Source organism: Ambystoma mexicanum, chromosome 1p (assembly GCF_040938575.1).
Source record: "Ambystoma mexicanum isolate Mex_15411 chromosome 1p, UKY_AmexF1_1, whole genome shotgun sequence".
Lineage (NCBI taxonomy): Eukaryota > Metazoa > Chordata > Amphibia > Caudata > Ambystomatidae > Ambystoma > Ambystoma mexicanum.
The window spans coordinates 767,986,858-768,010,958 of NC_090921.1; the positions used below are offsets into that span (position 1 = coordinate 767,986,858).

The 24,101-nt window shown below is 45.5% G+C and overlaps 1 protein-coding gene across 3 annotated transcripts in view; it reads left to right on the top strand.

The window, feature by feature from the left end:
* Positions 1–5,713: 5,713 nt before the first annotated feature.
* Positions 5,714–24,101, top strand: part of LOC138580493 (protein S100-A1-like) — a 34,904-nt gene continuing 16,516 nt past the window's right edge. The window contains exon 1 of one of the 3 annotated variants that reach the window (XM_069651087.1): positions 5,714–5,930. In XM_069651087.1, coding sequence (XP_069507188.1) covers positions 5,912–5,930 — 19 coding nt within the window. In that variant the 5' untranslated portion in view covers positions 5,714–5,911. Of the gene's footprint in view, positions 6,255–24,101 lie in introns of all 3 variants that reach the window. The other 2 variants (XM_069651079.1, XM_069651095.1) reach the window with 2 other exon arrangements.

Genomic DNA, 24,101 nt, shown 5'->3' on the forward strand with positions numbered 1-24,101 from the left:
AACCCGAGAAGTGTATTTTCAACGTATCCACAGTCAAATACTTAGGGTTTGTATTAAGTCCTCAAGGGGTAGCCATGGATCCATCTAAAGTGGAAGCAATCCTTTCTTGGCCGGCCCCAACCACAGTAAAACAAGTGCAGTCATTCCTAGGGCTTTCTAATTTCTACAGGAAATTCATCCCTTCGTTCTCAGCTATTTCACACCATCGTCCGTCTGCTAAAGAAAGATACTCTCTTCCAATGGACTGCCAGCCAAGAAACTGCCTTTCAGAAACTCAAACATCTGTTTATTAGTGAACCCATCCTGGCCCAACCGGACACTACCAAACCCTTCCTGGTAGAAACTGATGCTTCTGAACATGTTATTGGGGCCGTCCTTAAGCAAGAAATCGAAAACGGAATGGAACACCCAATTGCTTATTTGTCGCGAACATTACAGCCTAGCGAAACTCATTACTCAGCCCTGGAGAAAGAACTACTCGCCATCAGAGAAGCCTTCACAGATTGGCGTCACCTCCTTTTGGGCGCAAGATATCCGGTCGTGGTAAGGTCCGACCATCGGAATCTCCAGGTTTTACAGGCCATGGAATGCTGAAACAGTCGCCAAGCAAGATGGGCCTACTTTTTTGCCCAATATCAATTCAGCATTCAACCCATTCCTGGTCCATCCAATGTAATAGCAGATGCTCTCTCCCGAAGATCGGATTATATAAAAGAGGATGTTCCACTCCTTCCCAAGATGTTTCCCAACAGGGTGTTCATAGCACAGGCTGACTCACTCTTAGAAATGATACGTGAAGCAACATCGGACATTTGGAAGGAGTATGTTACAGACAATCCCTGGACTCTCTCAATCAAGGATGGATACCTCTTTAAGGACAAGTGCTTGGTTGTTCCTACCCAGAAAGTTCAATCCAAAATTATGAGTCTCTTTCATGACACGTTTCATTCTGGGCACCGTGGCCTCACGGCCACTTATCAGACAATCAGAAGAAACTTCTGGTGGCCTCAGATGCACTCTGACATACGCGACCATATACAAGCCTGTTCAGTCTGCAACCAAAACAAGATCGACAACAGGAAGCCAGTAGGTTTGCTTCATCAACCTGAATTACCATCTCAACCCTGGGAAATCATTGCCACTGATTTTATTGTGGACCTTCCTCCTTCCAGAGGATTTACCACCATAATGGTCACACTAGACCTCTTTTCCCACATGGCTCATTTTACCCCTTTAACCAAACTACCTTCAGCGCCCGAGATGGCAGGGATCTTTGTCACTCACATATTCAGGTTGCATGGCCTACCCTCCAAAATCATCTCTGATCGCGGACCACAATATATTTCCTGGTTCTGGAAGCACCTTTGTCGACAATTGGGTATTCAACGTGCATTGTCATCAGGTTACCATCCACATACAAATGGAATTACTGAGAGAGTAAACCAAACCCTGGAACAGTATCTACATTGTTTCGCATCTAAGGTACAAGATGACTGGTCGCTCCTGATTCCTGTAGCTGAATTTGCCTACAATAATTCAGATCATTCCACGACAAGGATCAGTCCGATTTTGTGTAACCAAGGGTTCCACCCTACAGTATTACCCACACTCTTGCCACCACCCACGTTGACTCCTTCAGTAGACGATTTGATTGCTCAACTAATCTCCATTCACAAGCAAGTTAAGGAACATCTAGAAAAGTCCAGGATGGGCATAAAGAGGTTTGCGGATACCAAAAGGCGTCCCGGGCCTTCTTACAATGTCAGAGATAAAGTTTGGCTCTCATGACGTTATCTACCCAGACATCTGAGACCCAACAAATTGGCTCCTCGTTTCTACAGACCCTTCACAGTACTAGAGATTGTCAATCCAGTCACCTTTCGACTCCAATTACCTGCCACTTGGAAGAAGATCCCCCCTGTTTTTCATACATCACTGCTGAAACCCTTCCACCAGTCAACCAAGCCAAGTCCTCGACCTCCTCCACTTCTTGTTGATAGCCAAATCGAGTTTGAAGTGTCCCGGATCTGTGATTCCAGATACAGAAGAGGTCGCCCCCAATATTTGGTGGAATGGAAGGGCTATCCACCTAGCGAACAAACTTGGGAACCAGTCTCCAATATGAATGCACCACGCCTATTGCAACGTTTTCATCGGGCTCATCCAGGCAAGCCGGGTGGACTGGAGTTTAGGAGGAGACATGCTGTCATAAATCGGCGATATCGACCCTTCTGGTCTGCCTGGTCCCTCAGTCAATAACCACTACTCAGTTCACCTTCAACATGGCCAACGCCATGTCTTTGGTGCGGTCTAGTCTTCTGTGCGGATCACATTCTCCCTTGAAAATAGACACGCCCCCACGCCTCCGTGCATCTCAACGCTTTGCTTGCCTGAGCCTTGCCCGGCAAGTTGTGTTCTAGTATCTAGCCCCCTTTTCTTCGCGAATCCTGGTAACCATCCATCCTTTCTTCCTGGTCCCCCCTTCCTATTCTTTTGCGTGCTCTATTCGGAACCTAGTTACCCTGTTTTCCCTATCCTGGTTCCGTCTCAAATCCTTACTGGAACATTGAACGTATCCAGAGCCCCAGCGCCGCCGCGACCAGGAGTCACTGACCTGCGCATTCATCGAAGTCCAGCAGACTGGATTCAGAAGACTCTAGAGCTTACCTTTATAAGGCACGCTCGTCCAGGAAAAAGAAACCCGCAAACTCCAAGAAGAAATCCACAAGAAGCAAACAGGTGAGTCACGAATTGGAGGACTCGGATTCTGACAACACCCCTCAGTCTTGTGGTAGGTCTGCCTCTCTCTCACTATCCTCTGCCCTCCTCTCTGTTAGTCCTCTCCTCCACCTCAACCCCTCCTCTCTTCTGACCTTCTCCTTAACAAACTTCTTCTCTCTGTCATTGTCACCTCCAACCTCCTCCTGAACACACGCCTCCACTTCTTCAATGTCACCCATGAACTCCTGATCACCACTCCCTTAATGTCTCCTGCAACCATCTCCTGCACACACTCCTCTACCTCTCTCGATGTCACATCCACCCTCCTCCTGAGTGCTCTCCTCCATTTATGCTTTATTGTGAACTCCAACCTTTTTTTATTCTATTCCCTCTGCTCCTTTAGCTCCCCCTTCAGCCATCTCACTCCTTGTAATATTCCTCCTCAGCTCCTCTTTTTATTTTTATGATTATGATGATATTTATTGAATGCAGACCTAGCCTCAAGAAGCAACAGAAAGCTTTACATAGGTAGACAACAGTACAGATGCGTAACAGAGTACTTTTCAGAGGTAACAACAGAACAGATATGCAGGGGCACAGAGGAGAAGGTACAGCTGTAAAGGGTGCATGGGAGAAGAGGGGCAGATGGCGTCTAGCAAGTCAGGTGGTGTGGGAAAGAGCCTCCTTGAAGAGTTGGATCTTGAGTTCTTTTCTGAATTGGAGGAGTGTGGGGGCGAGTCTGATGCTTATGCTGATGGGAGGAGGTTCCATAGTCTTGGGGCGTATGCTGAGAAGGGTTGTTTCCTGGTCCTTTCCTTTTTGGAGCAGCGGATTTCAAGTCTGCACATGTCCTGGCTTCTAGTGGTACACTGCATGCCGAAAATGCTGAGGTTGTCCACGAGGTACTTGGGTAACTTGAGGGACAACTGCTGATACAGCAATACTTGAAAGTGAATTGGGGGTGCAGTGGGAGACAGTGAAGGTCGATGAGGGTCAGGGTGATGTGGTAGTAGCTGCCATCTATGGAGAGCTATGGAGAAGCTGATGCTGCCAGCCCGCAAAAGAAAAGCAGGCAGAGAGAAGTACCCAGGAACAAATGTAACATGAAAATGTGATGTCAAATGCTCCTGGGCACTATTGGTGAACCAAATGAAAATAACATTACTTTTAGGCAATTTTCCTATTGGTTGGTTTGCGGTCAGTCTCTAAACTTGCGTAGACCCTTGATGAGGCGTGCAGCCGCGTGTAGGTCACTTCCCAGGGAGGCTTTTGAGCACTTTATTCCTCACCTCCTCCCTCCTATCTTTTCACATGGCCACCTCTCCAGCTAACATGTGGACAGTGGTCCCTCTGCAAATTTAAACTACTTGGCTTTACCCCTTGATATCATAAAGATCACCACTTCTAGGGTGAGTGCTTGGATTTTCCACTCACCCTATAGTGATGGGGCACAATTCTGTGTTGCCATGAGAATCTGCAGCGCCCTAGCACTCGCCACCCAGAACCCGCCGACAGATTGCTACTTTAGAGTCCAATGCAAAACCCTTTTGCTCAGTTCACCTTTTCACTGACTGTGTAGTGTTTTAGTTGGTTCGTACTAGTCTTCGTTTTAAATGTATTGCCATCCCTTTGGTAATGTTCTTTGATAGGAGCAAGCCCAGCCTAATTAAAATTGCCTTGTTGGGCCTGAGGATTTGGAGAGGGGCATGCATGAACCTTCATAAAACTGATGAATGGTTTAGGCAGGGCTTTAAGTGTGCCGGGCCCAGCCGGGGCAGATCCCCAACAGGCTCAGAAATATGGCCGCTAGAGGACAAGGCTCTTTTTCTAAAGCCTGAAGCTCTTGCTCATGTACGAATGCTTCAGGCTTTACAACAACAACAAAAATTCTCCATAATGGGGGCGCCCGCACCTGACAGGCATTCCTTTAACCAAGAGATGCCTATGTGCTGGCGCCAACATTATGGAAGAAAAGGTGAGGCTGCTGGCCTCCAGAGGGTGATTGCTGCATCCCTTCGTTAAAGGAAGGCCTGTGGAGGGGCAGTGCCACTGTTAAGGCTGAAAACATGCAGCGCTGTCCCCTGGGAGAGGGTGCTGCTCTCTGCAAAGAGCTGCCTGTAGCCCATTAAGCTGGGGCTCGTTAAGGAACCATGGCCTAACGAGCTTGTAGGCGGCGCCTTCTGTTAGGCCACGCCCCTTAATGACAGCCGACTCATTTTTGCTGTGCCACTTAAGGCGCTGGGTTTAGGTTATGGGGACTATGGCTGCAAACAGTGGGACATTTCCATTGTGTGTGTAGTGCCACGAGATCTGAGCGAAGGACTTTAATTTAACTTCGGAGTACAGCACACAATTTGTCATGATGGCAATTTGCTGTCCCGCTGTTACGGGGCCGTCCCTTATGGTATCTTTATCATTGTAGTGCAGTTTCACAATCCTTTAGCAACACAATACTAAAGGTAAGGGCACCTCCGGACAGGAGGAGGTGGTCAATTGCATGTCTGATTTCTGATCAGTAAAATATGGTCATCAAATGTTAATGTTAATGTCAAAGAATATTTATACCGCGCACTATCACCACCGTGGTGGTCTCCACGCGCTCTGGTGGATCTGAAAGGAATGGGGGTAAATTAGGGCGTGAAATATTAACATATGTAATTTTATTAAACGTTTTTAAAGAATACATGAACTTGTGTTGTTTTGTCTTTTTCAATGATCGTGTCGTTATTTTTAACCTGTCACCAAACTTTAATAAACATTGATTGAAAGAACCCCATAAAGGTATGAAGATAGTGGGAGTTGTGCTTAAGGCTAGCCCCCCCACCTGGTTTTATTCTGAAGCCTGTCCGAAGGCTGCGGCCTGCAGAGGGCTAGCACTGTGGCCGCGAGGATGTGACGCCTGCAGAGGGCTAGCACTGTGGCCGCGAGGATGTGACGCCTGCAGAGGGCTAGCACTGTGGCCGCGAGGATGTGACGCCTGCAGAGGGCTAGCACTGTGGCCGCGAGGATGTGACGCACCGCCCCAGTCCATCACAAATCAAACAACCCAGACGCCTGAACAACACTGGATATAGCCGATGACACTGATACACATAACAGCCTTCAAGCCAGAAGGAGGGGGCAGGCGGGCAGAGCAAGGAGGCGTAATGGGGTAACCCAAGCTTAACGACAGGAGGCGAGCACCAAAGAGATGAGAAACAAGGACACAGGTGCGAGGCGAGGTGAGGGGATCTGTGTCGGAGGGGGAGGGCAGGCGCTGTTATCCTTTACACGGTCGGAAATCGAGACCCTCTCGGAGGAGGAGGCTGAGGCGGGAGCAGGTGTTTCCTTACTGGACTTAACGAGGCGTGCCACCTGTGCCAGTCCACTGCAGATCTGCTGAGCCGCTGCGCAGGTGAGGTAGGGGGAACTCTCCTCCTGACCAGATCCAGAGTACCCCGCGGAGCTCGGCCAGTGTCGCACAGTGGGTCCATTCCTACCGGCCGCATCGTCGCTCTGCGCCTCTCAGGACCACTTCCCGTGTGTCAAAGCAGGTACGTTCCCTCACTCCTGGCACACTCCACTTCCCGCGTAGATAGGTACCAGCAGGTAGGTCCTCGCTGGCTCTTACTCCCTGCTCGATCTTCTCTCCATGTGACTGGGTACCAGCAGGTAAGACCGCTCTCCATCCTGAGTACCGTCTCTCTGGGCCTATTCAAGGGCTAGGCGCCATTTTCTGTCGTCTGGCTCTTTTTGCATCCATGGCAGTGGTGGTATGTGGAGGGGCGTACATCTTTGGTCCAAATATTGCCTTGAAGGAACAAGTGCAGAGACAGACTGCAAACCAACCAGGGGGAGTTCTCCCTTCACAAAAATGTACAACTAATGGGTTCAAATTGTACATTTACTGTGCACATTTTAGGGAACTTGGGTACAAGTCATGCTATTTTCAGTTGGTTTTGTCAGGTAACATGAAACAATTCAATAGATGCAAGTCACCAATAGTGCCCAGGAGCATTTTACATCACATTTTCCCGATGCATGTGTTCCTGGGGGCTTTTCTCCACCAGCTTTTCTTCTGTGGGCTGGCAGCACCTGCTTGGGCGGTTGGATGTCAGGCTCCACTTATCCGCCCATTATGGACGAGCCGTACCCTGGCATTGTACTTAGGTAATGTTCCTTTTTGGTTCCTGTGTGTGTGGCGCACCCCGTGGACACCACCGAGATTCTCCTGGCGAAGGTTACAGTGTTTCAAGTGCATGCTACCAACCCCCACATGAGATCGGAGCCATCGGTTTTTGCAGTGCATCCACACAACCACCAAAAACGGCATCAAGGCACAAACAATGCAAAAGCAATTCTTCAACAAAAAAGTAGACGTTGTAAGACAAAAATAGAAAAATAATTCAACCCCTCAAGCTCCCTTCACCCCACTTGAAACACTTACAAACAACCACCATCCAACAACAAGGGATTCCCAGAGAAAGACCAGGAAACCCAATCAACAAAACTGCTTATTCTCCAGCAGACCCGTGCAGCCCACCCCTGGGCAGCGATAACTCAGATCTTGACAAGGCTTTGAATGCTGGCTTTAGACAATGATCCCTGAGGAAGCAAGCCATTGCGTCCTGAAAGCTTGCAAAACAAACAAAATATATGTGAATGTTGAAGGTATTTGTACCGCGCACCATAACCACCAGAGTGGTCCCCAGGCACTCTGGCGGATATGAAAAGGGGTGTGTGAAAAAAGAGTGAGTGGGGGTTAGTAAGTCTAGTGGGAATAGGAAAGTGAGAGTTGTGATGTCCTGTTGGCAGCTTCAATTCAGTTTGCATCGTTAGCCGAGCTAAAGTGCGTTTTTCGGGTCGGTGCGAATTCTCATGTTCTGTTGTGCCAGGTTATGTGTTGTTAGTTTGTTGTTGCAATGTGTTGCAGTGCGTGCAAATGTTGCTGTGCAGAGAGGTGGTTGTGTGAGTTTCTGTATGAGAAGTGTATGCAGATAGTTGAGGTTTTAGAGTGGGGTTAGCGGGTTTTCCTTACCTCTTGGTCTTTACGTTGCTGTGCTCAACATCGATGATTATCCTGTGTGTTTGGTATTGTAGTTTATCCGCCTAGTAGGCAGGCATGTTGTGACAAATGACTAATCTCCATAATTCTATCTAAGTGTGACACATGGTTAATATTCTCAATTCTATCTAAATGTGACTCATAGCTCAATTTCGCATTTCAATTCTATCTAAGTGTGATGCATGGTTCATCTCAATTCTATAAATATGTGATGCATGGCTAAACTTTACATTTCAATATAAGTGTGATGCATGGCTAAATTTCGCATTTCACAATTCTAAGTGTGGCGCATGGCTAAACTTCACAATTCTAAGTGTGACGCATTGCTAAATTTCACCTGGCCAGAGAGAGAACTCCTAAATTGAAGGCACACCAGTAAATGCAAACATGCAAAACATCGAGATATGAGATATCTGGATACAGGGATAACGCCTACATATGGGACGCAACAGTAAGATAAAACCACCTAAAGGTTGGTATACAGCAGTGATCAAAGTAATATTTACTAGCTGGTTAATTTTGGTATGCGTATGCTATGCTGTGTAGGTAGCAGGATTACCTCTCGCTTTTTAAGTACAGTTTTAAAACACGCAAGGTACTCCCAATTCTGAGAGACTCTGTGGTAGCCCCCCTACTTAAGAAACCCAGCATGCTCCCAAACACTCTCACAAAATTTCTGCAAGTAGCCAACGGGCTGTGCGTGTGCAGAGTTGTGGTGTGTGTGGCCAAACAACGGTATTGTACCATCGGACTGAAAAAAAGGTTGGACCGTACAATACAACTGAAAAATGCTATAACCAAAGGTTGTGTGGTATAGAGACACCCCAGCAGCACACCCGCGAAAAAAAAAGAAAGAAAAATTACAGGGGCTGCAGCGGTTTCCCCCGCAACCCCCGCTCACTATAATAGTGAGCGGGGGTTGCGGGGGAAACCCCTGCAGCCCCCTTAGTATGTAAGTGTGTTTGCACGAGAAAGGTGCAAACTTTTGGTAGTTCGAACCTTTCTCATGCCAACTTTCCGGCCGTGGCAAAATCAGCCGTGGTCGGATCACTTAGAATCCAAACAACAGTGCCTGTAGTTCCTAGACGGGTAGCCTAGATCCCCGCCAGGGTGGCTTCTCTCTGCACCATGGAACAAGCAGCACTGATCAGCAGACCAACAACGCTAGCACACAAGGGGCATCACGGGCTGAGGCCCTCCCTGGACCTCGCTCCAGAGCCAACAACCTAGACGAGTGGCCCACAGCAACTGGTAAATATATACATGGTGTTAAACGAATAATATAGAGAAATGAGAAAAACAGAAACATGGCATGGCCTTTCCAAACATGTCCATTGTGTTTTTATTACATTTAGAATTATGCAACAAGATCTGTAAACAGGATGTGGGGGCTCAGATTATTGGAAATCGATTTTGATTTTAAAATAGTAACTGTAGGGCTTTATGAAGATCAGTTTATATTGTAGCTGAGGGATGGGGAAACTAGGAAAAGGGTGCAGGGAATGGAGGTGGAATTTTTTGGTGTCTGCGTTTTTAAAGAAATGTATCAACTGTTTAGTTTTTAATTTTCTCTAATGTAAAGTATACATGATCTATATTTAAAATTCCACATTTTTCATTCGTGGTTTTTCCATTGTACTTAATTAGATCATCGTGAATTCAACCTTTGACACGGCCACTCACGTGCAAATAGTACTATAGGCAATGCTGGAATTGACCAATGGGATGAGCACAATTTCCAGGGTGCAAGCATCATTTGTGGGTTTTGCTTCTTTTACTTCTTCTGCCTACCTTTGCATGGCAACCTCGCCCATAAGCGGGCAAAAAACACCCAGGGAGGAAACTCAGCCATCCTGTGAAAGTCCCACCCGTGACATTTCAGTCATGCAGAAAGTCTGAATATCACTTGCAGAGTGAGTGGCTGGTTTTCAGCCAATCAGAAAGTGTAGAACTTTTCGGCCTCCTGATTGGCTTAGCAGGATGCTCATTTGCCGAGCAAGCTTCCACTTCAATGAGTGGTTTTGACCCAGTTAGAGACGAGGCAGTGTCTTCATCACCAAATTGTATACGGCGAGAAAAGTTTGTGAATTATTAATCAGTTTCGCCTTCTCCTTCCACATTTTCACACGTCTCTCGCAACCAACATTTGCATTAACGGTCTGTAGAGACCAACATTAAATGATAAGGCCAGTAGTGACCAAAATTGAATTACAAGGCCAATTACGATCAAAATGTGCTTCACTTCCTCTTTCTCTATAGTTAATTGAATGGGACACATTTTTTTGCAGCCCAACCCCCATAACCGTTCCCTGATTAATGGAACTTCACAAAACTTAACAAAGTAGAGGGATATACATCATGGTTCCATGTCATTTAATTGCTGGATGTTTTTTCGCGGGTTTTATTACCGCGATTTATTTTCTCCGAAAAAACCCATCGAATTTTTTTATTTTTTTGAGGAGGGGGTTCCCCCAAAGCCTTCCATTTTCAAAAAAATTCGATGGGTTTTTTCGAAAAAAAATTCGCGGTAAAAACCCCCGCGAAAAAACATCCCGCGACGAAAGGACGTCGTACCATACATCATTTGTTGGAATCTTAAATGCAGCTAAACCCATGAGAGGCAACATTGGCTGGGACTTGTTTTCTGGGCCTCCTGCATTCTGGACAGAACTTCCTGAGACTTTCCAAAATTATTGAAAGTGGGCTGTAAAATACCTTTGGCACTTTGTAAGCAGTCCTTTCATAGGGGTCCGGGAGCGGGTTATAATCCTCACAAAAAGTGAATTTGCCTATGGTTCCATTTCATCCTGTTTCTCCTGCTACCGAGTCTTTGTCTAACAACCTCTGACAAATGCATGCCCATCTGGCAGCCCTCCTGGCGCTTCGGGCCCTCTAAGAGAAGCGGTGGGCGGGATGGTTATTGGGATGGCAGGTGCGAGCTAAATCACCTTTTCTAAGGTGCTATTCCGAGGGAGATTGTCAAAACTCTGCTCTGATACCGGCAAGCATCTGAGTGTTATCGAACGTGAGATGGGTGTCTGTTGCGGGGGGACGTCCCCGGGTGATACAGTAGCTTGATGTGGGTAGTCATCCAGAGATGACATCAGTCATCGCAGGTAGTGGTATTCAAACTTTGTTTTGCTGAGCAGCCCCCCAACAGCTACCACTGCTAATATTTGTAATACATGTCTATCTTTTCTATTGAAAGCAATCACTGCATTCCCTTTTTAAAGAGCCTCGCACCGGGGGTAGGGGGAGGGGGTTAGAGGACAGAGGCAGGTGGTGGTACTTTTGTAGTGGTGTGTATGTGTGTCAGGGTTCATGATTCGGAGTTAGTTGTTAATAGAATGGGTCCTTGGCCATTTCAACAGTTCTCAAACATAGGACCACAGCAGAGTCTGTATATAATGGCAGAAACAATGCATAGCAATGCAAAATCGAATAGCATAGTGTGGTAAATTCAGGAATACAGTATAGCATGTTGCAAGGACTGGTTCGCTACGGCTCTGCGGCGCGTGGGGAGAGTCAGCAAATCTTAAGAGCGGTGTCTGGGCTCCTGACATGGAGTTGCCATTACTTGTCTGGCTGGCTTTCGACGACAGCGACACGCCATAGATGCATTCAGGGACGACCGATCCTAAACTGGTGAGCATCACTGGCAAAGCCTGCAACCCTGCATTGTGGCCGTGGGCGTGGGATGTGATTTTGGGATGCTCACTGGCCATGTGCTCTCTCGGTCCGCTTATGTGAGTAGAAGTATTGTTGCTGGGCCCCCAAGACGCCAAATCTGCTATATTTTCTAAGCAGTCACCGTAAATCCCTTTCGAAGAGCCTCGTGCCCACCCCGTGCTTCCTTTGGGCCCCCCTGGGGGCCAGCCCCACAGTTTGAACACCACTGGACTAGGAGATGTACCAATTTGCATACCCCCCTAAAGTTAGCAAGCAAAATGGCAAGTTTGTGAAAAAAGGGACCCAGAATGTTAGCCTTATATTGTCACAAGTTGAAAATGTGTCCATCTCCAAGTTCCTGTAGTTTAGGTTTGTGAAGTCGTCTGCCAAATTTCACATTTTTAATTATTAAGAGCTCATCCACACCTCTGCGACATACACGTGTGTTTCCTACAGGCCGGGTATGCGCCAGGCAGCGGGGCACCATATACTCCTCCAGAAAACGCCTGCAGCAGAAAGTTGCCTTACTGAGACTTGAGTCTTCTAACTCATCCACCAATCACAGCCCTAGCTCCTGATTTGACAGAAATCACCTCTTTTTTGCAACTTTTTGTTTTTAAAATTTGTCTACCAAACTAAATCACGTTTCTAAACTGGCCAGAACTAATTCCTTCTCCAAGTTTGTTGTGAATCTGACCAGCGTGTTTTTGCTCTATGTGAGATTTTTAAAAAATCCCTATGGGAGTTTAGAATTGTTTTAAATCTTTGAGAGCCGCTTATCCCTCCTCTCCCCACCCACCATTGCTGCCCCTGGACAGAACTTCACAAAACATCTCCAAAAAAATTCAACATCGGCTGGATGTTTTTGATGGATTCTTTCATGCAATTTCGTCCACTGGCACAAAAGTTATGAGCCTTCCAAAATGGGCTTTTGTGTAAGATTTTCAATGTACCCAGAACTATGGAGGCGCTATTGCCATCTCTGTAATGCTGCAGTGGCAACACTATGGTTTGTTACACGACACTTCACATAGGAAAACGACAAAACCTTTTCCTCTGTAAACTATTGTCCTTGTCCACGAATGTTCAACCAATTTGGCAAGCAACTGCTTCGCCACATCTGAACACGGCTGCCAAATTTGGTGGAAATTTTCATGACGAAGAAGAATCTTGAGATATAGTGGATTTTTCCTCCGGGTTTTCCCACAGACTCCAAATAAAAACACCCTTTCGGTACACATGTCTCGAAGCTGTCCACTTCAATTTTCACAAAGCGGATCCTCCAAGCGCCCAACATTATTGATATATATAGTCTGACCTGCAAAGCAGGGCATAGTAACAACTGGCACGTGCGCCTGCAGATGATGAGTGCAGCTACACACACAAAACCACCTCCAACTACAGCATGCTTGTAACAAACATACACAACTAACGTGTATTGGCAGGTGGCACAAGCATGCACGCACACACCCCCTCCATACACACACACACACACACACACACACACACCATGACCAATAAATAATAGTGCACACGCAACAAAGAGATGCCTGCACAATCTGCACACAATACAGAGACTCACAATACGCCAACAAGAACACGTGGTAGAAATAAGTGTGACACACTGACTTGTGGATAACACGTGCGCATAAAGACACACATGCCATTATGACCAGCAACACAAAACATATATGTGCAGAATACAACACGCATGGGCAATACCTATGGAATGGGTAGGCATGTGATGGGGGATTTCTAGCAAGGACAATAAGCACGGGCAATATGCACAGACAACATGCATGGACAGTAATCATGGAATGACTATGGCATGTTATGTCTGGAAGCTTTTACACTGTGCCAATCACAACCATAGTGGTGTTGTGGCATGGCACCTTGCCTGAGAAAAATTCGAATTTAGCCCCTGTCAAGGGGTACCTGGCCACAGTCTGTGGAAGAAGAAAGGACAACGGGACAAAGAGGTGGGATGGGAAGAAGCAGGACTAGGGTAGAGACACACACAGCTCAAAACTGGTGAGTTCCAGTCGGATGGTGGCAGCGGGAATAGCACTCTGTCATCAGAGGTGTGTGCATTGCTAAGCAATGCGGATCTAGAAAGAGGTCACGTAAGGTCATTTGTGGTGACCCCTTATTTTCCAGTGATTGCTTGGTCTGGTTCCGTGGAAGAAGTACTACAGTCAGTGGCACATGGTTATGTGATGGTCGGGGGTGTGCCCGGGAAGCCCTCGAAGTGTGGAGGCTATGTGTAGAATGACCGTGGAATGCATGCAAGCACGGATCATATGCTCAGAACATCCTCATGCACATACATGCTTGGCACACACCAGGAGAAAAATATATCATACGCACGTAACATGCATACACACAGATGTGTACATGCATTACCTTAGGCAGCCATTTTAGCACCGAGATACATGCAATATGCATAGGCGCGTACACATTGGGAACGCAGACACGGCAATTCCCCAGAAAGCCTTCACAATGTGTGTGCTTACGCAGTACGCGTGGCTGTAAGGAAGCCCACTATAGACACACTGTGGCTCCGCACAAGCAATACACACCATTTTTGAATGTTCACAAACAATCTACTACACTCGCATATAATACACTGAGATTTTACAGCAGCCAGGAATAGATCATAGGAACAAGATTACCGCCAAAAATGCGCGCTCATGTGCCCCCACACACACACACGCACGCACACTATAGGTTAACTATACAAGCGTTGGAAATTCTAAGGCACACTTAGGGCCTAATTCAGAGAAGCATTTTATAATGGCAAAACCCCATTGGAAAACGTTCTGTGAATCAGGGCCTTGGTCTAAATATATACATATATGGATTGTGCGGGTCCTCACCATACAAAAAAAACCAACGCTGAGACAGATGTCTTTACTCTGGTCACAGAACTTGAAAATAACAGGTCATTTGTTTAACATATGGCGGGGGCTGAGATATTATTGATATCTATATAAGTGCATAGTCACAGTATCCTCCACTTGAATCCCTGGTCTCTTGCTCTCTCGGAGGCAAGAGATCTTCCTGTGGGGTATGCGTAGACTATAGGCCTTGATTCACAGAGGGTTTTCCTATGGGATTGCGCCATTATAAAAAACGCTTCTGTGAATTTGGCCCAATCTATAGAATTGTAGGTGGGTGACTATCATTGTAGGCAATATATTTTACTGAGGGGCTCACGGTGACAGGTGATGCATAAAGAGAGAAGTGCAGGATGTCTATGACGTCACTTGGATGCACAGCTTGAAATGAACCCCATTGTTGATTGGTGCGCATCTTCAATTGTATGATGTGCATGGCCCCCTGCAGTGTCACTTTTACGCCCCCTGGTAGAGGGGGTAGAAAAGGGAAAAACAAGGGATGCATATTGAGTGCCAAAAATAAATACCCAAGGTCCTGCCCTCTTGCCCAGCCTCCCTTTCCCGCCACTCTCCTTACCTAGACACTCCACAGGAAACTCTAAAAGAAAAGAACATGTGAAATCCGCAGCTATGAGGTGATGTCATTGGTTCACGGCTTTGATATTCCACTGGCGTGACGTCACAGCAAGAGGATACAGCATTTAGAAACATGCTTATGCACGAATGGCTCCCTGTGTAAGTCATTTGTGCATAAAGTGTACAGTTGCCAAGAACATGCACAGATTTGCAGCTGGCAGTCATCGCTTCAATTGAATGTTTTGGGCGCGGCTGGAATTCCACTCCAAGAGCTGCCTCTAGCGGCATTCATTATAACGTTATGTAAAAAGGCAGTTGCATAGCGCCTTTCACCACTGGAATGGTCTCAACGTGCTGTAGGTTGAACACTCTCAGGGACTGGAGTCCAAGTCACTGGAGGTAGAGCAGTAGAGAGAGAGAGAGAGAGAGAGAGTTTGTGGTTTGCGTGTGCACGCGCGCGCACACACTCTGCATGTGTGCACAACTCAGCAGTAATAAGTGGTTACAGTTGGGTAACAATGTCATCTTCTTATTACAGGTGAGTAGTGGGCTATAATAAGAAAAGTATGTAATACTTTTTTTCTATTAAAAGTTTTGCAGGATGCTATACAGAGCTTACACATGCCCAGAAAGGAGTCACAGGTGGTGAGCTTCTCGTCCGGTCCGTCATGACATCTGCAAAAAGAAATCCGAACAAGAGGCAACTTGGTCAATATTAAAGAAAGTCAGCTGTTGGCTCACAGTCTTCTTTCTCTGTAATTAGCTCGTTAGAGGGACACACACAGTAGTACAGGCATTCTCTAAGTACACTAGGAAAACAAGCATTGGCAAAAGCAACAGTTGGGGCTTTTGGGTGGGCATTTGCTACGCACTGATATAATGGTACTACCTGGCTGCTATCAGATCGCAACCGCTGGAAAATGGAGTGAATATCTGAGCATATCATGTCAGTACCTGGCAAATGCCCATCTAATACCTCAAGCCAATACTGTTGGCTTTGTCGCTGCTTGTTATTAACAGGACTTCAGTCCACAGAAATGATATAGATCAAGTGGCTGAAGCACTCTTGGTTGAGGCATTTTTATCACACCAATAGCTTTTTGTACAGCCGCAAATAAGCCTCTCTGCAGACTGCTTAGAACAAACACTGGCTGCCTAGAGCTTAATATCATTGCTTGACAGGGGGAGCTCAAAGAGATCCCAGAACAATGTGTTTAGGGGATGGAGGGGAAGGTAGTAGGTGGCAATGGACATAGTGATTTGCATAGTCATGGGCCGTCATTGGGTGTGTAAATAACCAAACAAGACCCACACGCTGTGTGTCCCTCCTCACATGAGTTAGGATGCATTGAAAATAAATGTATAATTTGACAAAAAAGAAACGCTTTTTGGTTTGTCAAAATACGCACATGAAAATAAAGGAGAATGTTTAAAACCTCTTTTTATTTGGGTAGCTTGTGGGTTCTTTGTGCAAGTTTTCTGAATGAAAATACACCTATTACCATTCTTATCATGAAACTTTACATTAAAGTGCTTGTTCAAAACAATGGTTTCACAAATGAACAATCGCTTGTAAATAGCTTCCAATTTAAATGTTTCTTTTAAAAAAAAATGTTATTTGTAACATTTAGTTTATTTCAAACTTTTATCACAACAATAGCCTTTACATTTCATTAAATCTCCTAGTTCACAAATTATATCACAAGAATGAGAAGAAGAATTTTCAGTATTTAGTCCAAAGTGACTTTAATCATAAGTTAGTTCAGCGGGAAAAGGACTACTTCATTTGGGTTCACTCCAAGATTTTATCAAGAAAGTTTATTGCTGAGCAAGTTAGATGCACAGAGCTCCCACTTAAAATCCAGAGCCACCACTCGTCCATGTTATCAGCCACTGGTGCAAATTGAGTCAAATGAATTGACCTTTGATCTTTTAATGCAGTACATTCGATTATTAGATGTTTGACTGATTCTGTACTTTCCATGCAGTATCCACATACATCATCCTTTGCGTTTTCTATATGTCGCACCACCAGCATTTGCTTCGTTTTATACGCATTCAAGCGCAGTCTTAGAAAACCATCCTGATGATGACGAGACGGGGAATTGTTGCAAGTACTGTGGCATGTGTTCCAGTTGGTTCATTGTGGGCCCAAGCTCTAGGGCAGTCGGCAAATTATTGTATTTTGACAAGTTTTGGATCCAAGACCAGTGTTTTAGCATCGTTTTTGCAATTTGAGGCTGGTCTAACAAATTGGCCAACTGGATATCAGCTGCTAGCATGATTTCCTTTAGCTTTTGCATCCATGTCTTGAGTAAACCAGCATAAGGACGAATAAACAGTAGGTGCACATATTTTGTAGGCTGGTTCCGGACTGGCGATTACCATTTTTCGTAATAACGCCAGTGATTTCCAGACCACAATTCCATGTAACTTGTCCAGGGCTAGTTCATGTCTAATAATCGTAGATATGTATTTTGGTAGCCTTAATACACGCCGCCAAAAGATCCCTTCTAGCTGTGCCGAGATTTTGTAATCTAAGTTCCATCCTGTTTCGACTCCAAAGGTGATGGCAGGGATTACTTTCTGCAGATAGAACTGCCGAACTGGATTTAGGCTAAATTTTCCAAGTAGAGTGTGGATTCTTGCACCTTGTAGGGAAAGCTTCCAATTGAAATGTTTCTACATAACAAAGAGAGCAGCATAAGGGATGAGGCCCAGTGGGACATGCAGTGTCCTTTCTGCTGGCCATAGAGGTGTGGTCTCTGAGGTCTCACAGGGGTGGGAGAAGTGACAGCACAACCTCACTGGGGATATGTAAAAGGGCTTTGCGCCTAGAAACAAGGCAACCCCTCTATATTACACTCCATTGGTTAGCATGCATGTGCCAGCTGGTTTCTGCGCACCCACCAAGAGCATTCGCCCATGGGCGACAGCATAGACTGCCCATGCCTACGGTGCATCTGTGCACAACCTTCACTCCCAAGGGCACACCCCGCATTCCTGCACCATTCTGTGGTTAAAAACCAATTGCCACTGAATTGCTGACAAATAGCTACTGTTGCAGCTCTTAGAAAACGGCGGTTTCGCCACGAGGAGCGTAAGAAAAATGGGATATTTACATTGTTCTGCAGTGTTACTTATACGGCTTGGATGCTCTCCAGTAATATCGCTGTCACGTGATTAATGAGCATTCAGGGCTTTCCTTTCACCAATCATTGGTGTCCACGACTTGGGTCTGATTTGTTTTATTGTACAATTGTGTCGGTGAGCGTGAACAACTTTTGAGAGGTTTATTATCCCCTCACTGTGTTACTTTTTAGAGCTGAAATGTTCTATTGGCCTCCCAACCTACTGTACAAATGCAATACAGAAAAATCAAAAGTTCTAAATGCATGAGGCATCTTACAGTTTCCGGGATGCTGCAAAGAGTTCATTCACCCTTTATTGTCCCTTAGGCTCAAGTGAATGGCGCCTCGTATTGGAGGGAGGCTTACACTACATACATGTGAAGCGTTAGACTCAGCTGCTGCTCTTACCTGAACATCAAATGCCACTGGCTTAGAGTGACCAGATTTCGAAAATAAAAAACTGGGACAGGCCACCGACATAGAAGTAGGACTACAGCTTCAGCAGTGAAACCGTAGTTCTACTTGTAAGTGGGATGCTTGTCCCGTGTCATGTTGCAGCGGCCGGGGTCCAGAGGCTATTTTAAGTTTAAAAAACCCATCTGGGATTTGAGGATCGGGTGTATACCATCCCGGTTTTTGGCAAAAAGGTGCAAAAATCATGATATCCTGTATTATTCATCATATCCATGATATTCACCTGTAACCCTTTGAACCACCTACACCGCTATGTTTTCTCTCTCCTATGCAACCAGCAACTTATATACATGTACTTGTCGGTACCAGGATATCCTGTAACCTCTCAAACCTCAGACTGGCTGTTTTGTCATTCCTCTGCAATTAAGTAAGCTTCCTTGTAACAGCGCCACGATGCCTAAGGGCTGCTTTGTGCGCTTTATAAATGTAAAAAATGAAATAAATATCCAGCCAAAAACTGGGATTGTATCCACCCGAGCCCCAAATGCTGGGCAGGGTTTTTAAATTGAAAAAAATCTCGGGACCCCGGGACAGAGGTGCAAATACCCGGACAGCCCCGGCACAACTGGGACGTCTGGTCATCCTTCACAGGCTGTGTTCAGAGAAATTATAAACTTTAAACATTTTTTGCTGAAATGAGAACAAATGATTGCAAAACAAGACGTAATCGTAACTCGTCTATCAAGTTAACATTGTGAAAGGCTGCAGAAGTTATTTACTGTGTAAATGATAACTTATATTTCTTTTTTTAAAAAGCGAGGCAGCAACATTTAAAACAAATGACAAATTAATGGTGCCCTTGGTCCTATACCAACCAAGACCATCTCATCGAAATCAGAAGCTTAATTAATATGGTAGATTGAAGATAATTAAAGAAGACTACAATTCCCAGACCGCTGTACACATTGTACTTTGCCCACTGTATTCAAGTTTTCTGGTGGAATGCACTAGAGTGCTGCTAGCAGCGTTTTCTCAAATTTTTAACTGGTGCTGCGCTTCGGTTCACACACATACACCCTTCTCGCCTGAGCAGGCAGTCAGAGCTCGGTTGGCAGCTTTTAACCAGTTTGGGTCTCAACAAAGGCAAGCAATTGGAAACTTAATGGAAAAATTCACTTTTGTATCTCTTTGCAAAAAATCAGCTAGGGTCTTTGAAGGGACAGACTAAAAGCAGCAAACCGCCAACACAGTAACAGTCCACATGCATCCGCACCACACGCAGAAGGGAAACGAGCGGGGACACAGCTGCCCGAGTCCTCCAAAAGCAGAGAAAGGGTGAACGCAACCCGACTTAACTTCAGCTCTGAATGCCAGGGCACAGCTCAGGCTCAGCATCAGAAGGACCCGGTGGCATAGCTGAGGGCAGGGCTGCTCTGCCTCTAGGCAGTGTGGCGTCTTATCCCTAGAGAAGGGACTTGCACTTTCATCAGCTGACAGGACAGGGAAGCACCATATTTGGACTGTACAGTCACAGAGATATCGACACTCAGGATGGCAGACTCAAGTAGAAATAGAAAAGGGAGCCTGTCCCACAAAAACCTGCGCCTTACAGAGTGCTTCCTTACAGACAGTCATCCAAGATGACTGTGACCATGGAAGAGCTCAGAGCTAAAAGAGTTCCCGAGATGGGTAGGAATGGGTGGGATTAGCCATAGGAATTAGCATGGCTAGGGGCAGGGACGGGAGAGATCAATAACCAAACACCAAAATACACTGTGTGTCCCTCCTCAAATGTCTTTCATGTGTGCCCCTTGTCACAAGCCCTTCATCCTATGTACACATGATCAGTATTTGAATGCAATAGTTTGGGCTATTAGGTGTTGCAGGCAACACCTAATAGTCCAAACTAAATATACCCTCAGCCCCTACCACGCTGAGATGCCGTGTTGCGCTGAATGCGCTCTGATCCACAGTCATCTACAGCTACAAGTAAGGATCATCACCCCTAATACCTTTGCTCCTGGTATTATTCTTATCTAGCACAACTCTGATGTGCTTTGCGCTACGTTCTGCACACTGCGTGCAATTCCAAGATGGCCACCAATTTCGTCTCGTCAACGGAGACCACCGCTTCCTGAGAAAAGCTCTGATTGGCTTTGAATTATATTTATTGCTGGATGCACGACCGGAGGCGGAAGCCGACCGCATCCATTGAAGGGCTGCATTTTAAAGGGCCTGTCTGTGGCTGTCCGCGGATGGTCACAGGATCAAGCAAGTCCCTATCCCATTTCATTGTGAGTACACCTTGACTTTATAGTCCTGCGCATTACAGCCAAGACCCGAGTCTTAAACATCTCACGGCGCCTGCCGGAGCACACTGACTTTCTGTGACTTTATTTGTGTCGCCCGTGATACCTTCTAGGGTTTAACGAGTGTTGATATTCTGCACCGACTACCGTTAATGATACTATGTCATTCATATCTGAAATCTCCAATGCCACGGTAAATACAACGTTGGGCCTACCTCTCTGCCCTGGTGATATCGCGCTACCTATAGCAGCAAAGTTTTTTGTTTTTCAAGTGTACATGATCTACACATCCTCAACTATCCCATATAGCTCACAGCAGTATTGTCACATTTAGACTGTGTGTAAAGTATCAAGTCAGGGATTTATTAGTAGCTCAGTCGCTCTGAGATTGTGTGAAAATACTGTTAGTACCTGCCGTTACTAAAACCTACTTTAGCCGGTAATAGCAATATTGCATTAAGTTGTGTGAAAAATTATTCAGTGGCCTGCCAATTTTAAACTTATCTTAGCCTACTTTAGCACCAATGCATTTACGTTGTGGAAAAATACTGCATCAGCGATCTACCAATGCTAACCCTATATTAGTCTGCTGTAGCAAAAGTGCTTCTACACTCTGTGAAAAATGTAGTCAAAACTGAACCTAATCTAGCCTGTAGCAGCCAAATGGCATCTAGATTGAGTGATAACACTGTGTTAGTGTGCCTTTCCATTGATACCAGCCCTCCTTCACGAGCCTAATACACATATAGTGACTACCCTAGTTTATTGCCGCAGCGATAACTATAGCTTGCCAGTCATGGTACTGATACTGCAACTTATTCTCAATATACAACTCTGGTTAACTACCATCATGTTTCCTTTCTGCATTGTTCAAAATAGCATCCCTTGCTCTGGAAACGCTTTTATAGCATACAAGAATGGTCTGTCCAAACCAGCCTGACCGTGACACTTTCCAATCACGTGTCGCATGCCCTCCCTACCTAAATCACCACCATTTCCATTTCCATTTTTAGAATCGCTATAGGCAAGGAAGCAGCTGACCCCATCCCCGTCCCCATTGGGGTGCCTCAAGGCTCCTGCCTTTCACCCACCCTCTACAATGCATACACTAAGCTCCTATTCTCAGCCCTAGATGATATGGGTGTCATCTACACCAACTTTGTGGATGACACCCAGATCCTCATCCCGCTCTCAGGAAATTACTCCCAAGACACCCTACACATCAATAAAATATATGCAATCATTCAAAACTGGATGGCACTAAATAGCCTCTGTCTCAACGATGAGAAGACCTAAATTCTGATAGTGGGCTCTCAAACTATCATTAGTACACTCCACTCTGACTATGTATCCATCAACATTGATGGCACCACCATACCAGTCTCTAAACAAGTAAAAACCTTAGGCGTATACTTGGATGCCAATGCTCCATGACTAAACACATCAGCAATCTTTCATCCACCACAGCATACACAGCGAAATTAATTTCACTAAGCAGGCAATTCCTCACCCCCATTAACTGTGTCACTTTGGTCAGAGCACTGATTCTTTTGCAACTTGATTATTGTAATGTCTTACTACTAGGTACCTCCAAATCTAACTCTAAAAAATTACAACTGATACAAAACAAAGCCCTAAGAGCAGCTCTAGGCATCAGAAAATCAGACCATATATCTAATATCAGGAAAGACCACCACTGGCTTCCCCGGCAGAAAGAATCGTATTCAAGACACTCTGCATAACCCACAAATGCCTACAGGACACAGCTCCTAAGTATTTAAAAAAAGCCATTAAAAAAAGTCTTCACTAGAATACTAAGGTCCAATAACCTTCATATTCTTGAGATACCTTGCTACAAAAATACCAAAGCAGGAGGCAGTAGCTTCCGATACTTAGCCCCCAAACATTGGAACTCCCGCCCCAACATCATGAAAGAAGAAGGCTCCTTCACTGGATTCAAAAAGTCACTCAAAACTTGGCTTTTCAAATAGTAGAAAGGACACAGTTATTAGTGGGCCAGAACATGCTGCAAGTAACCCGTATCGTACAATTGTATGTGTAACGATTTGTAATTCTGTCCTGAAAAACTGCATTGTGTAATATGTGAATTTTTGTATGTAACATGCTAACATTGCGCTGTAAACTCGCTGTGATACCCGCGGGACTGGGCGTGTAACAAATGTAATAAATAAATATATAAATAAGTTGCGATATCACTGTAATATGATATACATTTCATACAAGAATGAATCAGCATATGTAGCGTGAATATCAGTGTGAATAGGCCCATATTTCCAAATGACTGTGAATGTAAGCAGACGTCCAACACAACAGCATGGGCTATTGTACATCACTCGGCTAAAATGTAAACAGAGCAAATTAAAGAGGTCTAAACACCAAAGCGCAGACATCCAGTGCCTGCCAAGTGTCTGGCCACAGACTCGAAACAGCAACTGACAAACCCACGTCCAACCAGGAAAATGGTGGTCTAGAGGGATGTCCAGAGCTGTGCCAGTGGTTATGAATGATTTGAAATCTTCCAGCCATCACCTTTCTGTTTTGCTTATTTTGCAAGTAACCCACCGTTTGTTTTAGTTAGATGGGAGATAGAGGGGAAGGGTGTGTTTCAGATCACAGTAATTGCAGCAGCACTAATAACAGGAGCAGCAGCTCCACAACATCACTCCTAGAAAAGCCTGCTGGGCCTACAGACCTAGGATACTCCTCACTGATGATGCCCAATGAGGCTGAAACATGTCTAGAGATGCTTGTGGTCTCGTGCAGAAGTGATGTGACTAGCAATTCGAGCTGGACTGCCCTTTTTGAGGTGGGACGAAGCCTGATTTGCATATGGTCTTTCCCCTCATGTTGTGGCTTGGCAAGCTGAAAAACGATTGTCTGGAGGGTTGCCCAGAGCGGTATCAGGTAATAATGTCCCCATACATAATGTCCCCATACATAAGGTCGCCCGAAAAAGCCTTTGGCAACATTATATGTGGTGACATTATGTATGGGGACGGGTTGCAGGGATCACCCCTACAAAAGCCTAATGGGCCTACAGACCTAGGGTACTCCTCACTGATGACGCCTAATGAGGCTGAAACATGTCTGGGGATGCTTGTGGTCTCATGCAAAAGGGATGTGACCTAGCAGTTCCGGCCGAACTGCACCTTTTGGGGTGCGAACAAGCATGATTTACATATGGTCTTTCCCCTTCTGTTGTGGTTTGGCAGGCTGAAAGACGATAGTCTGCAGGGTTGCCTAGAACTGTGCCAGTGGTGATGAATGATTTTAAACCTGCCAGCCATCACCTTTCTGTTTTGCTTATTTGGTGAGTAAC